Source organism: Nicotiana sylvestris, chromosome 6, assembly GCF_000393655.2.
Source record: "Nicotiana sylvestris chromosome 6, ASM39365v2, whole genome shotgun sequence".
Lineage (NCBI taxonomy): Eukaryota > Viridiplantae > Streptophyta > Magnoliopsida > Solanales > Solanaceae > Nicotiana > Nicotiana sylvestris.
The window spans coordinates 910,115-922,907 of NC_091062.1; the positions used below are offsets into that span (position 1 = coordinate 910,115).

The window sequence follows — 12,793 nt, forward strand, 5'->3', positions numbered from 1 at the left end:
TCAGATTTCCGAGGACATGGCACTTGATAGGAATATGTGGAGGTCGAGTATTAAGGTTGTTGACTAGGAGGTAGCTGAGTATTGTCTTATGTCATAACTTAGGGGGACTAGTTTGGTAAGGATACTATTTTGCTTTTGCTTGGTATCATGCCTCTTGATTTCATGTTGTTCATATATATATATATATATATATATATATATATATATATATATTTCTTTCATATTGTTCTGTGGTGTTACTAATATTGTTTTCTTTTGTTCTTTTGTCTTTTTGTCTTATTGAGCCGAAGGTCTTTCGGAAACAGTCTCTCTACTCCTTCGGGGTAGGGGTAAGGTCTGCGTACACACTACCCTCCCCAGACCCCACTAGTGGGATTACATTGGGTTGTTGTTGTTGTATGTTTGTTTCTGAAATTATATAGAGCAGCAACTCATCAAACAGACTTAAAGTTTGCCTCAACTAAGCTGATTCGGTCATCAAACACTTCGTGAACATTAGAAAGAGCATTCACTTACTGAAAAACAAAAGGTAAAAATTCAAGTCATTTTGTGCTACTCAAAGCAGTGCATCCAGAGACAAATAGAAGAAAGGCAGAATAGCTTAGGAGACACTTGTACTAGTTTGGTTTTGTCATCCCGGTCCCTCTACTCTATAAAGTTTCAACCGGATACTTGAAATCGATCAAAATATAAATTTTAAACACCTCTGCTGCTCACTCGCTTGACAGGAAAGACACATCATATCTACCTCAGCTAAATTAATGCCACATCATTATTTATTAAAAAATATAGTATTTTTTTTTATAAAAATTCCAAACCCATCCCCTTTTTTCCAAAAAATAAAATCCCAAACAGTCCTTTCTCTTCCACTATTTCATTTCTCAATCTTCTACCCACCATTTCCGGACATCACCACCCCTTCCTCCTTCGTCTGCAAATACATAACCAAACCCACATTTGGTTACAATTTTCAATCAGTTCTTGTTATCCCCATTGTATCACTGTTACCGGTGAATCTCTCCACAACCATAACTACACTCCTCTTCTTCACTTTTAGTATCACTTCTCAAAATCCAAGTAGTCCTTTTGTCTACAACTTGTTTAGCAAAATACTACAACCACCACAATTTAAAACATCTCATAAAGAATTGGAAAAGTCAAAGTAAAATAAAGAAAACCATAAGAAAATATGAGATTCTTGTACCAGTAGTAGCACCTTCCCTGACACCATTGTTGAAATCGAATTTTAGAAGGGGAACTAAAATTGAAGCAGCTTGTTTCATGATTTAAGCCATAAATTTCAATTGATTATTTTGACTCCACTTAACAGCAAAAAGTAAACAAGCAAGTGATTATTTATACTAACCTCGGAAATCCATGAATTCAGGCCTTCTCATCAGAAATTGAAAAAAGAAAAACTCAAAAATTAAATCAAATCATAGGGAAAAAAGTTTTTGATGGCAAAAACAGACGCTTTCAATAAGGGATTGCTTTGGTTTTTTCTTTTTGGGCGGTGTAAATTACACCCCTTTTGTCCAGCTCAATTTTTTGTTGCCACATGTACTCGGTCAAAGGTAAGAGGTATTTAAAAGTTCTGTTTTGCATGAGTTCAAGTGTCTGGTTGAAACTTTGTAGAGTAGAGGGACCGGGATGACAAAACCGTACTAGTACAAGTGCTAGCAATTCCAAAAATACAGTACTTATATGGTCTATATCGTCTCAGCATATACCAATCATAAAAAATCCCATGACATGAATAAATAATCGAAATTAAATATACTAACTTACGCAGAGTTATAGTCACACTTAATATAAGAAAAATAAACTTATTCATATGCATCTCACTCCTCCAAGAAGCGCATAGCATAAATTTTTCTGATAAGGTTCTCCGTCTTCAATGGGAAACTAACTGCCACTGCGAGATCTTGTTCTCCTTTCATTCAACAGCCTGAATCACTCTGGAATTGAACACGATTGCACAAGCGATGAAATTGATGGCAATTTGTGTTCTCCATGCAGGTCATCCATCTGTTTAAAGCAATTAGGAAGAAAGTGATTAGAAACAATAAATATACACCACTGACGACCTTCTTGAGTCATTACATGCGAAGAAAAGAGACTGATAGAACAAACAAAATGGGTTGTTCCAACTGACCTTAAGGGCTCCTAGAAATATTTCACTTAGAACATGAGCGGCCGACAGCCCTTGCGACACCAGTGCAGGCTTCCCGCTCCACAGCTGCACTGGTATTTGAGAGGTTGGTAATTGCTAGTCAGAGTCTTCGTAAACTTCCCCATCATCAGAGAGCTCATCAAAAGCCCGAACATCCAGCTGATAGCGGAGAATTCCTCCAATGCCACCAAAACCTCGGCAAAACTGAGATCCTTCTTGTGACTTGTTAGTGACAAATTCCAGACTGCAACCAAATCTCCTGTACTCATTAGCAAACCACTCAAGCAGCGACAACTTGTCCTGAACCTCTAATTCGGCATTTGTAGCAGGATCACGGAAGTTACTCTGATCAGCATCCTGCTCTTTGTTCAAGTGTTTGATGATAGTTTCTCCAGAACTGCTATTTTTCAGCACATACCTTGTAATATCCAGATTTTCCCACACAATAAGCGTCTCAATAGCACCCATTTCCAGAACTTTCAATGTATCATCAACACCAAAGACATACTTCCCAGTGTCCTGACTAATCTCCTCAAAGTACTTGCCTATCAATTTCTTCTCTTGTATAAACTTCACATTGGCTAAGATCTCAGCAGACAGCTCAATTGCTTGGTTGAAACCATTTTCCCCTCCATAAGAAACGTCAACCACATTTAAAATCTTTGCCTGAAGACGAGGATCAAACATATCAGACTGACTGAGCTCTGTTTTAAAGTCAGCAGATCCAGCTAAAATCAGGCCAGAAACATTGGGCTGGCTGGTGGCAGGATTTATATAAAATTGAGTTGCAAGCTCTGCTGTCTTTCTCACATAGTTGTGCCGTTTCTCCATTCGGAGACGAGCGAAACGCAAGGCTGATTGTCCTCCTCTTCCGTGCTTTTTGGGCAAATCAACGCTAAACTTATGAAGGACCTCTCGGGTGTTTCCACTCAATGTCCCAAAAAGAGTACCATTGCCGTCCATCACTATAAATCCAAATTTGTCATCAGATTCCAAAAGTTCATTCAAAGCTTCTGTGTGGAACTTGTTATCACAAAGATAGAGTGATGCATTTATGGGCTTGAAGGGCTCAAAATCAATTGTAACCTTCTTCTCTTTCCCATCATCAGTCACAATTGTTCCAGTGTAAAGGACAAGCCCATTCGGTGGAACCTTGTTGTAGAGTTTAAGCCTCTGCTGAGCAGATGTGATTGCACCAAGCACAGATTGCCGATTCACTCTGCTCTTAATGTTTGACGCTGTTCCAAATTCATCTCCAAGCATCTTGGTAACACGAGATACTTGATCACGTGGAGGCATGATAAGTGAAATCATGCTGGTGCCATTGCCTCTAGCAGCTTCCAGTGCCTTGATAAGTTTTTTAATCTTCCATATTTCAATGTTCTTATCACTCTCCTGACCATCCGACATTGTATACAGAACTGCAGTTCAAACAGAAAATCATCAGATTGATAGGAGACATAAGCAAACTCCTGAACAAGTAGAATACATGAAAAACCAAGATACAACAGTTTCAACCTTCTAGAGACTAACAAATGTCAAGCATTAAAAAACAAACCAAACACCTGCAACATCTATTCAGCACCATATAATTTATGCTGGAAAACAGGAGCATTTACATTACCATATATCAAAGAACCTAATGAAAGGGATTCAAAGGGTCAGACATATTTCTCCTTGATATCAAATCAACTTAAGGACTCACAAGGCATTGTTAAATGCAGATTTGTCTTATAAAATCAAATGTCACTTCAAAATAAGGATAAATACACGACTGTAAACAACAATCCACAAGGCAAAGAATATCATATTCAGTGGAAGCTCAAATCAAGTTCTACCAACACCAATATCTAATAGTACACTTTTTACAAGGATTTAAGTGTAAATAAATCTACGGAAGTTGCACACCAAGCTATTACTAGCTTATGAAATGCGACACAGGAAAATCAATTTCTGTTCAGAGGTGTAGGCATAGGAACTACAGTTCTGTAAAGACAGTATCTTATCTACACAAAACTAAAATAATAACTGTAGAAAATACAAAACAGGGTTGTATAAATTGTGAAAAATGTTTTGAAATTCAATTTTTTACATTCCAATCATAATAACACAAGTATATGTGTATAATAATATACCAAGGCACCAATCTCTAAATACCAGAAGTGCAAACATATTACTCCATTGTTAAATTCGAACACTTACAAATTTCAAATAGACACTATGCGAATACTACAAGCATAAAATCGCCGTTTTATAATATTTATCATATAAAAAGTGTAATTTTTATTGATCAAACTTTTGAAAATTTCATGCTTCTTTTAGCAATTGTTTAGCAAATTGCGAAAAATTATCCAATTTCTTATTTAGATCCAATACAAATCAGTCAAATTAACTGAACGTAGAAGCAAATTGCATAGATCTATATTTTCAACGCTATATAATGATGCTTAATCCAGTAGATTCAATCAAATACAATGAAATAACTAAAACAAACAAAACTTTAAGTAAGCGCAAGCTTGAATCATTAAAATTCAGATTGAATCGCAATAAAATTTTAAAAAATTAATACCTTTGGAACATACCTTAGAGAAGAACGCGAGAGAGAAAAAAGAAAGGGCAACAGTGGCGCAACTTTGAGAAATTTGAGGGGGTGGGGTGGGGTGTGGGGTATATCGTGAGAACTAGGGCAACGCGATATTTTTTATTTTTTTTCTTCTCTATTTCCTCCACTGAATTGTCTTATAATTATATTTAGGTGATTTAGGTTTTTTTTTTCAGTTGTTATGGTCCTATATACTTTTTTTATTTTGGGATAATTGCCCCAGAACCTCTTTCAGAAATGAAATATAGGACAGAAGTCTTAGAATAATGATGACAATGCAATTCTTTTTACACATTTAATAAGTCGAGCTTGAACAAAATCTACCTTTGAGCAGAGGTGAACACAGAATTTAAAGATTTTAGTACACCGTTACGTTCAATGTAAATCTATTATCGGTCATAAAGATCGATAATAGAAAGTATATTTGATCAGTTGATCGATTCAAGATTAATTTAAATTTAGTTGAATAGGTTGTATATTTTTTAAAATTACCAATAAACATAACGACATTATATCAGTTCATTAAATCTTTTCTTTCCATTCGATTCTATTGAATTAAATTAAAAGAAAATTGCGAATGAAAATATCAACAAAATTAAAAAGGTGATCCTATCAATTAGTGAAGTTTGTGAAAAAGCATAACTCAAATTTGAGATATTGTTTCTTAGATTTAATAGTTTGCCTTCATACTTTTTTCATTTTATGTGCGCCTTTGCATTATATATACACATAAATAATGGCTTTAGGGAGATTCGAACCTTGGTTACAACACAAGAAAGGGCTTACAAAACTTCCTCCCAACCAATGCACTAGTGAGTACTAAGGATGCCGTAGTTTCTATATTAATTTTCTTATAGGTATTTATATGTATATAATTAATTTTTCTCAAATTTTACGGGTTGTGGTGTCCCTCATGACTAACATAAGCTCGCCTTTAGTTTTGAGGTCTGAGGTTTGTATGTATACTCTAAAGTTAGCCGTCAAATATTACTTTCTTGTAGATATTTATATGTATATACCAAGTTATTCTCAAAGTTTATGGGGTTCGATGCCCCTCACTATACAACGTAAGCCCGCCTTTGACTTTGAGGTCTGAGGTTTGTATGTATAGTCTGAAGTTAGGCATTGACTATAACTTAACTTTAACCTGTGATTCTCAATTATAGATCAACATATTTGAAATTAATTATGAGACGACTAAATTTTAAGATTTTATAAATTTCGATTATTCTTTAAATATCGTCCTAAATGGCTACTTGTGCACTTTGTCCCTTATATTTTTAGCAATTCTTTAGATTATTAGAATAAAGGTCCACTTTCAAAAAGTGATTTGCTCGAAAAAATTATGTGTGATCTGTATTCAGTACTTTAAGAAATTCAATGATCAATGAAAATTGAGAAAAGGATAAATAATTTCTCAGCGCCCAAAATACACGCAAGTATTTAAAATCGCCGATTTCCGCGGCAAAATTTCCCGTGCAGATAACTTCGGATAAATTCATCATATTTTTTTCCTCTTGGATTACGTAGAATTCTCTTATTTCGATCACATTAAGATTTACTCATCAAAATCATGCATCTTTTGTGTTGTAACCAAAAAATCATGCATCTTTTATGCTGTGTCACCGCCGTGGCTGACAAAAACACGGCGGCAGTACGTCGTCGTCCACCGCACGCGGCTGCTCCGATGAACGAAAGTGATAATCTAGGGAATGGAATTTGTGGAATACTATACAAATGGGTAAATTTTGGTAAAGGGTGGCGGCCCCGTTGGTTTGTTCTACATGATGGTGTGCTTTCGTATTACAAAATTCATGGACACAAGAAAATTGTGATTAATTTAGAAATGGTAAAAGGATTCAATGTTATAGGGAAGAAATCATTTCGGTTTATTAATAGCTCTAAATCAACCCCTTACAAATCCCTCGGCCGCAAACCATTACGTCAAATCCAGGTATCTTATTTATAGAGATTAATTAGATGATAATGTTCTTTTGCAAAAACAGACTATGCTTTCTGGATTGTGTTTTTTGCCCTTGTTCTAAAAGAAAATTGATGGTTTTTGGAATACAATATAAATTTTTTAATTCCGCCAAAAGATCTAATTTGGGTCTTAATTCCGATATAAATTTTTTAATTATCTGAAATGTTAATTTATATTTTTAGAAGGGCAGCCCCGTGCACAAGGCATTACGTATTCACGTAGGGTTCGAGGAAGGGTTGCACCCCCACGGGGTATGATGTAGACAACCTATCTTAATGCAAATATTAGTGGCTGCTTCAACGGCTCGAATCTTGACCTATATTAATTTATTTTTTAGAAATTTTATAGAAGATGACATTCCCTTTGTTTCATTTTATATGTTTGACTAGGCACGAAGCTAAGAAAAATATAGAAAACTTCAAATACTTTTTATTTGTATTTGCATAATATTGGTATGAGATGAGTTCAGATAGAGTAACATGGTTGTTGAGGAATAGCTGGCTCCAACTTATTTGCGATTGAGGTATACGCAGAGCCGGACCTATGCTAGGAGAGGAGGAGTCACTGAACCACGTTAACTTCAGCAAATTCTGGATATATAAGTGTACATATGTTGAAAGCGGTCATGTATTTTGCTCGAAACCCTTAAGGTTAACAGTCTATGGGGCACTAGGTCAGCAGTTCGCTCATGTGTCCCCGTCACCTGCAAATCCTTGGTCCGCCTTTGGGTGTACGTAGTTGACTGGACATGGAGTTTAAAAAAGAATGAAAGACGTTTGACTTATACATAGCTTGTGCTGTTAAACATGTCATAATATTTGCATGACTACATAGGAACAACATGTTATTAAGGATAAAATATAATGAATCATACAAAATAGTATTGAGGGAGTTGTATGTTCTTAAGCCATGTTTCACTAGAGAAAAGTTGTCTGCTAAGATCAAATTTTTATTGATAACATGAATTTTTATTTTGGGAGGGATATTTTAGTTAATACTACTGTCTGTATAGGTGTCATCAGTAATGGGAAGTTGTTCAGATGAACGGCGGTTTTTGATAAATGCTGGGAAGAAGAAGCTGCATTTGAGGGCAGAGACTAAAGAGGACAGATTAACATGGTTGGAAGGATTGGTTGCAGCTAAGAAGTCATATTTAACAAATGATTTTGTTCATATGCCAAGAATGAACACTAATTGCAAGGTTGCAACTCAAGAGAGCAAGATGAAAGGTTAATAACATGAATCTTTTGGAAAACTCTAGCCATGAATATATTGTTCTTTCTTTTTCTCTGTTCCTTTATTCTGTTCTTTACTTGATTTTCTCATGGTTTTAAGTGCTACTTAGTTGTAGATTCCTATTACTATGTGTTGTTTCTTTCGTTTCAATGTTCTTACAACCTGATAGCTGGTGTTACAGCTTGTTGCTACTGCTTCTTTTTTTCATTTTTTTTAGTCGAGTCCGCCAGAAACAACCTCTCTACCCTTTTAAGGTAGGGGTAAGGTCGTGCGTACACATTACCTTCCCCCAGATTCCACTAGGTTTGTTGTTGTTGTTCAAGTGCTACTTCATACATTTAACTGCAATGTCTAAGAATTGGTTTTGATGTTTAAGTAATGATAAGCGAGAAATTGTTTTGTATGTAATTTGCAGCCATAAATTTATGGTCTAATTTTTGATTCTTAGGCTTAAGTTTTCTAACTTTCTTTCTAAAAGTAGATTTAGGCCTTGTTTTCATGTCCACATTTTCTGTTTTGGATTCTCACTTAGAGTAACTTGTAGCCTGTATTATATGGGGTGTATGTTCTCTAAGTAATTTGGTTTCTTCAAGTATCTCCAGGAAGGAACGCGAGTGGATCATATGAAGAGCAGTATAGGCAAGCGGAAACTGAGGATGATGTTCACACCGATAACTTGTTTTTTGATGCTAAAGATTTTCTTTCCTCTAGTTCGTTAAGAAGCACCGAGCCTTATGATGAAAGCTCGTCTTCTGATTCTGAGAATGAGGAGGTTCATCCATCTGAAGATGGTCTTAGTTCTTTTATGAGATTTGTTGAATGTGACTATCCGTATATAAAGCGAAGAGAGAAATTGCCTAATCCAGTTGAAGAGGAAAAGGGAGTAAGCCTATGGTCAATGATCAAAGATAACATTGGAAAGGATCTAACTAGAGTTTGTCTTCCTGTGTACTTCAACGAACCGCTCTCTTCTCTGCAGAAATGTTTTGAAGATTTTGAGTATTCTTACCTTCTTGATCAAGCTTATGAATGGGGAAAAACAGTAAGCATGCATTTCATTGAGAATACAATATGTTTTCCACCTAGGCCTTTTGAGATAGTGAAAGATTCGAAATTTTTTGTAGGGTAATAGCTTTATGAGGATGCTGAATGTAGCAGCATTTGCTGTATCTGGATATGCTTGTACGGATGGTAGAAGATTCAAGCCATTCAATCCATTGTTGGGCGAGACGTATGAAGCCAATTACCCAGACAAGGGACTGCGTTTCATCTCAGAGAAGGTACTCTTAGCAGCAGGAAATGGTCCCTTTTCCTCGTGTTCGAGATAGTTATATGTTGTGCTTCTGGTCTCATAGATTTTGACTCCCTATGATCATATTGGATGGATGTCATGCTTTCTTTTCTCAACAAAATGACATTAAAGTTTGATAAAGTGCTCTTTTTCCCTGTTGAGATAGGTAAGTCATCACCCCTTGACTCTTGCTTGCCATTGTGAAGGACGTGGTTGGAAAATGTGGGGAGATACTACTTTAAAAAATAAATTTTGGGGTCCATCAATTCAACTTGATCCAGTTGGTGTCCTTAACTTAGAGTTTGATGATGGAGAAGTATTCCGGTGGAGCAAGGTATGTGTATCGTAGTGACAAGAACTATAGCTTCTCGCGTAATGATTGCTGAACTGTGGACTTTATACTATCAGGTAACAACTTCAATCTACAACCTCATTTTAGGGAAACTCTATTGCGAACACTATGGTATGATGCATATCGAAGGAAATGGCGACTACTCTTGCAAGCTTAAATTTAAGAAGCAGTCCATTATGAATAGAAATCCACACCAGGTGCAGTATCTCCACATTATCAGTGTCAATAATGTTTTACTTCTTTTGTTTATCAGTAATAGACACTTAAACAAATCCTGTTTCGAACACTGCCCTTTGATAAAACCTATTCCTCCTTTAGTTTTCATTGACAATTCTATTCATTGAGTGGATTATGTTATTCTAAGAGGATAGTTAAGGCATGCAAAATTTGCATTACAGGTACATGGAGTTGTACAAGATAGGAGTCCAAAGACAGTGGCGACTGTGTTTGGGAAATGGGATGAAAGTTTGTATTACTGTAACGGGGATAGCTCATCGATGGATTTAGGACAAGATAAGGCATATTTGCTTTGGAAGCGGCGCAAATCATCAGAATTCCAAACAAAGTATAACTTTACGCGTTTTGCAATCACCCTTAATGAGCTATCTCCTGATCTTGAGGTACTGAAACACTATAGTTGATAGTCTTTTCTGTAACCAATACTTCTGCTTTATGCAAAAAATAGTACAGTCAAACTTCTCTATAACAACCTCGGGATTTTATTGGTTGTTATAGATAACATATACTGGTTCCAAAAGAAACATGACTTTTATAGTGAATGATTGTTATATAGCGATACTGTTATAGAGAGATCTGGCTGTACTTTTCTCTCACATGGTGATTATATATGCTACTTTTACTTCTATCAGCAGGAAAAGTTGCCTCCAACAGATTCAAGGCTTAGACCTGATCAAAGATATCTTGAAAATAGAGAGTATGAAATTGCTAATTCAGAAAAGCTACGTCTAGAGAAGAGACAACGCCAGGTAATGTAGCTAGTTTCATGTCTCTAGTTTAGTTGGAGTAACATATTAGTTTCATTTTCAAGTCTTGGTACATGAAACAGTTCTAAATTATTGGTATTTAACATTTCAAAATCATCCCTTTGGGGATGCCCAGTTGGTTTGGAGAATGGTTATCTATACGGATGACCTGTGATCGAATCGCCCCTCAAATCCTTCTGGGTTGAGCCTGTCGTAGAGGATTTGCCTAGTGCGGTTTATATCTCCTATGTGGTCTGCAGGCTATTGCACATGGGGGTTTACCAAGGGCGCACAGTGTGCTCACCCTAAGGGCAGAGGCTGTATATTTGCCATTACATTATATTGAAGCTTCAGATATAGTTTGTATAACAAGATATTATGATGCAGGCATCAAAGATGCAGGAAAGAGGCTGGAAACCAAGGTGGTTTACAAAGACAAAAGGTAGTGATACATATCAGTATAAAGGAGGATATTGGGAAGCCAGAGAAACTGGTAAATGGGAATCATGTCCATATATTTTTGGTGAAGTTTCAGATGAAATTTGACCATCTTTTTTGGCAGTAATGGCCAAGTAAATTGGAATAGGATGTGAAAGATAAAACCACGAAATATAAATAGATAGGATAGACTTGTTTCTTGTGCCGAGGGTCTATCGGAAACAACCTCTCTATCCTCAAGGTAGGGGTAAGGTCTGCGTACATATTACCTTCCCTATACCCCACTTGTGGAATTATACTAGATTGTTGTTGTTGTATAATATAGACTTGTGAAAAATGTACTCGGATATAGAGTTGGAGGTTAAAGATGGACAAAAAAGAGGCTGTTTTGCCTTTTACTTGTACTACAACAACAACAACCCAGTATAATCCCACTAAGAGGTTGTGAGTTCGAGTCTCCCCAAGAGCAAGGTGAGAAGTTCTTGAAGGGAAGAATGTCGGGGGTCTATTTGGAAACAGCCTCTCTACCCCAGGGTCGGGGTCTATTTTACTTGTACTATATTTTCTTTTGTAGAAAGTTTCTTATATATTTCTTGTAGGTTTTCTAAGTCCACCCTATTGTGTATGCCCCAAATCTACTTTGATAATTCAAGGAAGCATTGTTTTGTTCTACAACTTGAAAAGATTTACTTTAGATCATAAGATATATGAACGTGCAAGTTTTATTTCTGTGTTACAAACTTTACTGTTCCTCAAAGGTTATGTTTTGATGAATCTTGTGAAAAAAATGGTGTTCTTTAAATAAAATAAAACAAAGAGTGCATATAAAATGTTTATATTTCTAATGTGTTGCTAAAGTAATTTTTTGAAAACCTTATACTAGTAGCCTACTACAATCATATACTAGTAGATTAGCACAACAACAGTAACAACCATAATAATAGACCCAGTATAATTTTACAAGTGAGGTCTAGAAAAGGTAATGCTTATGCAGCCTTACCCCTAATTTGTGAAGGTAGAAATGTTATTTTCGATAGACTTTCTGGCACAAGAAAAACAAAGTCAGACTAGTAAATAAGTCAGATACATATAGACACATACTTTATATATTTCAGAGAAAAAATATAAATCTTAACATATGAATGCGATAAATCGTACTTGATGAACGCGACTTTTAAATAAGAAGAACGCAACTCATAAAGCGTATTTGGTAAATGCAACTTTTAAAGCGCAATTAAGAAATGCGACGTATTCATCGCTATTGTATTTTGTTAAATGCAATTTGTAATTGTAAAGAAAAAGTTCAAAACCCTTAAGTTTGGCCTGTTTGGGTTTAGACTCGAAACCGTCCATTAAGTATATACTAGAACACTAATAGCCTTATAGTTTTCAAAAGTAGTGCACTTTTGGTTCTAATGGATGACATATGAGTAAAAAAATTCATACGCATTCCCTCCATATATTATCAAGTTGAGATGGCATCAACAAAGATCGACACGAGGATTGATCGACAATTTATTACTATATTTTTCGTTTTATTTTATGTTATGATGTTGATTAGACCACGTTGGTAAAATTTTAAAATTTATAATTTTAAATATATTATGGTATTTTTGTGACTATAGCCGTATGCCATTAAGAGTAAAATGAGAAATTTTAAATTAATTATTTCCGAATAAAAAAATATTATTATTTTTAAATAGACTAGAAAAGTGTGCACATATAAAGTTATTT

At 35.5% G+C, this 12,793-nt stretch overlaps 2 protein-coding genes across 3 annotated transcripts; one reads left to right on the plus strand and one right to left on the minus strand.

Moving 5' to 3' along the window:
* Nucleotides 1-1,651: 1,651 nt before the first annotated feature.
* Nucleotides 1,652-4,885, minus strand: LOC104230411 (eukaryotic peptide chain release factor subunit 1-3). The gene is made up of 3 exons (XM_009783207.2): nucleotides 4,756-4,885; nucleotides 2,156-3,594; nucleotides 1,652-2,028 (listed from the first exon to the last, which is right to left on the minus strand). The coding sequence occupies exon 2, from the start codon at nucleotides 3,581-3,583 to the stop codon at nucleotides 2,270-2,272; it is 1,314 nt and encodes a 437-aa protein (XP_009781509.1). The 5' UTR covers nucleotides 3,584-3,594; nucleotides 4,756-4,885; the 3' UTR covers nucleotides 1,652-2,028; nucleotides 2,156-2,269.
* Nucleotides 4,886-6,307: 1,422 nt separating this feature from the next.
* Nucleotides 6,308-11,799, plus strand: LOC104230412 (oxysterol-binding protein-related protein 1B-like). Of its 2 annotated transcripts, none has more exons than XM_009783212.2 (9): nucleotides 6,308-6,729; nucleotides 7,772-7,988; nucleotides 8,598-9,037; nucleotides 9,120-9,275; nucleotides 9,453-9,620; nucleotides 9,695-9,835; nucleotides 10,037-10,258; nucleotides 10,508-10,624; nucleotides 11,009-11,799. In XM_009783212.2, the coding sequence occupies exons 1-9, from the start codon at nucleotides 6,349-6,351 to the stop codon at nucleotides 11,165-11,167; spliced, it is 2,001 nt and encodes a 666-aa protein (XP_009781514.1). In that variant the 5' UTR covers nucleotides 6,308-6,348; the 3' UTR covers nucleotides 11,168-11,799. The 2 variants fall into 2 exon arrangements, with proteins under 2 accessions (XP_009781514.1, XP_070005130.1); XM_070149029.1 differs by having other exon boundaries at nucleotides 10,511-10,624.
* The last annotated feature ends 994 nt before the right edge of the window (nucleotides 11,800-12,793 follow it).

Excerpts from the sequence above, each read along its gene's own strand:
- LOC104230411 (XM_009783207.2), bottom strand. The coding sequence starts at position 3,583 with ATGTCGGATGGTCAGGAGAGTGATAAGAACATTGAAATATGGAAGATT.
- LOC104230412 (XM_009783212.2), top strand. The coding sequence starts at position 6,349 with ATGCATCTTTTGTGTTGTAACCAAAAAATCATGCATCTTTTATGCTGT. Across the intron at positions 9,276-9,452 it reads TGCGTTTCATCTCAGAGAAG|GTAAGTCATCACCCCTTGAC; the intron begins GTACTCTTAGCA and ends CTGTTGAGATAG. Across the intron at positions 10,259-10,507 it reads AGCTATCTCCTGATCTTGAG|CAGGAAAAGTTGCCTCCAAC; the intron begins GTACTGAAACAC and ends TACTTCTATCAG.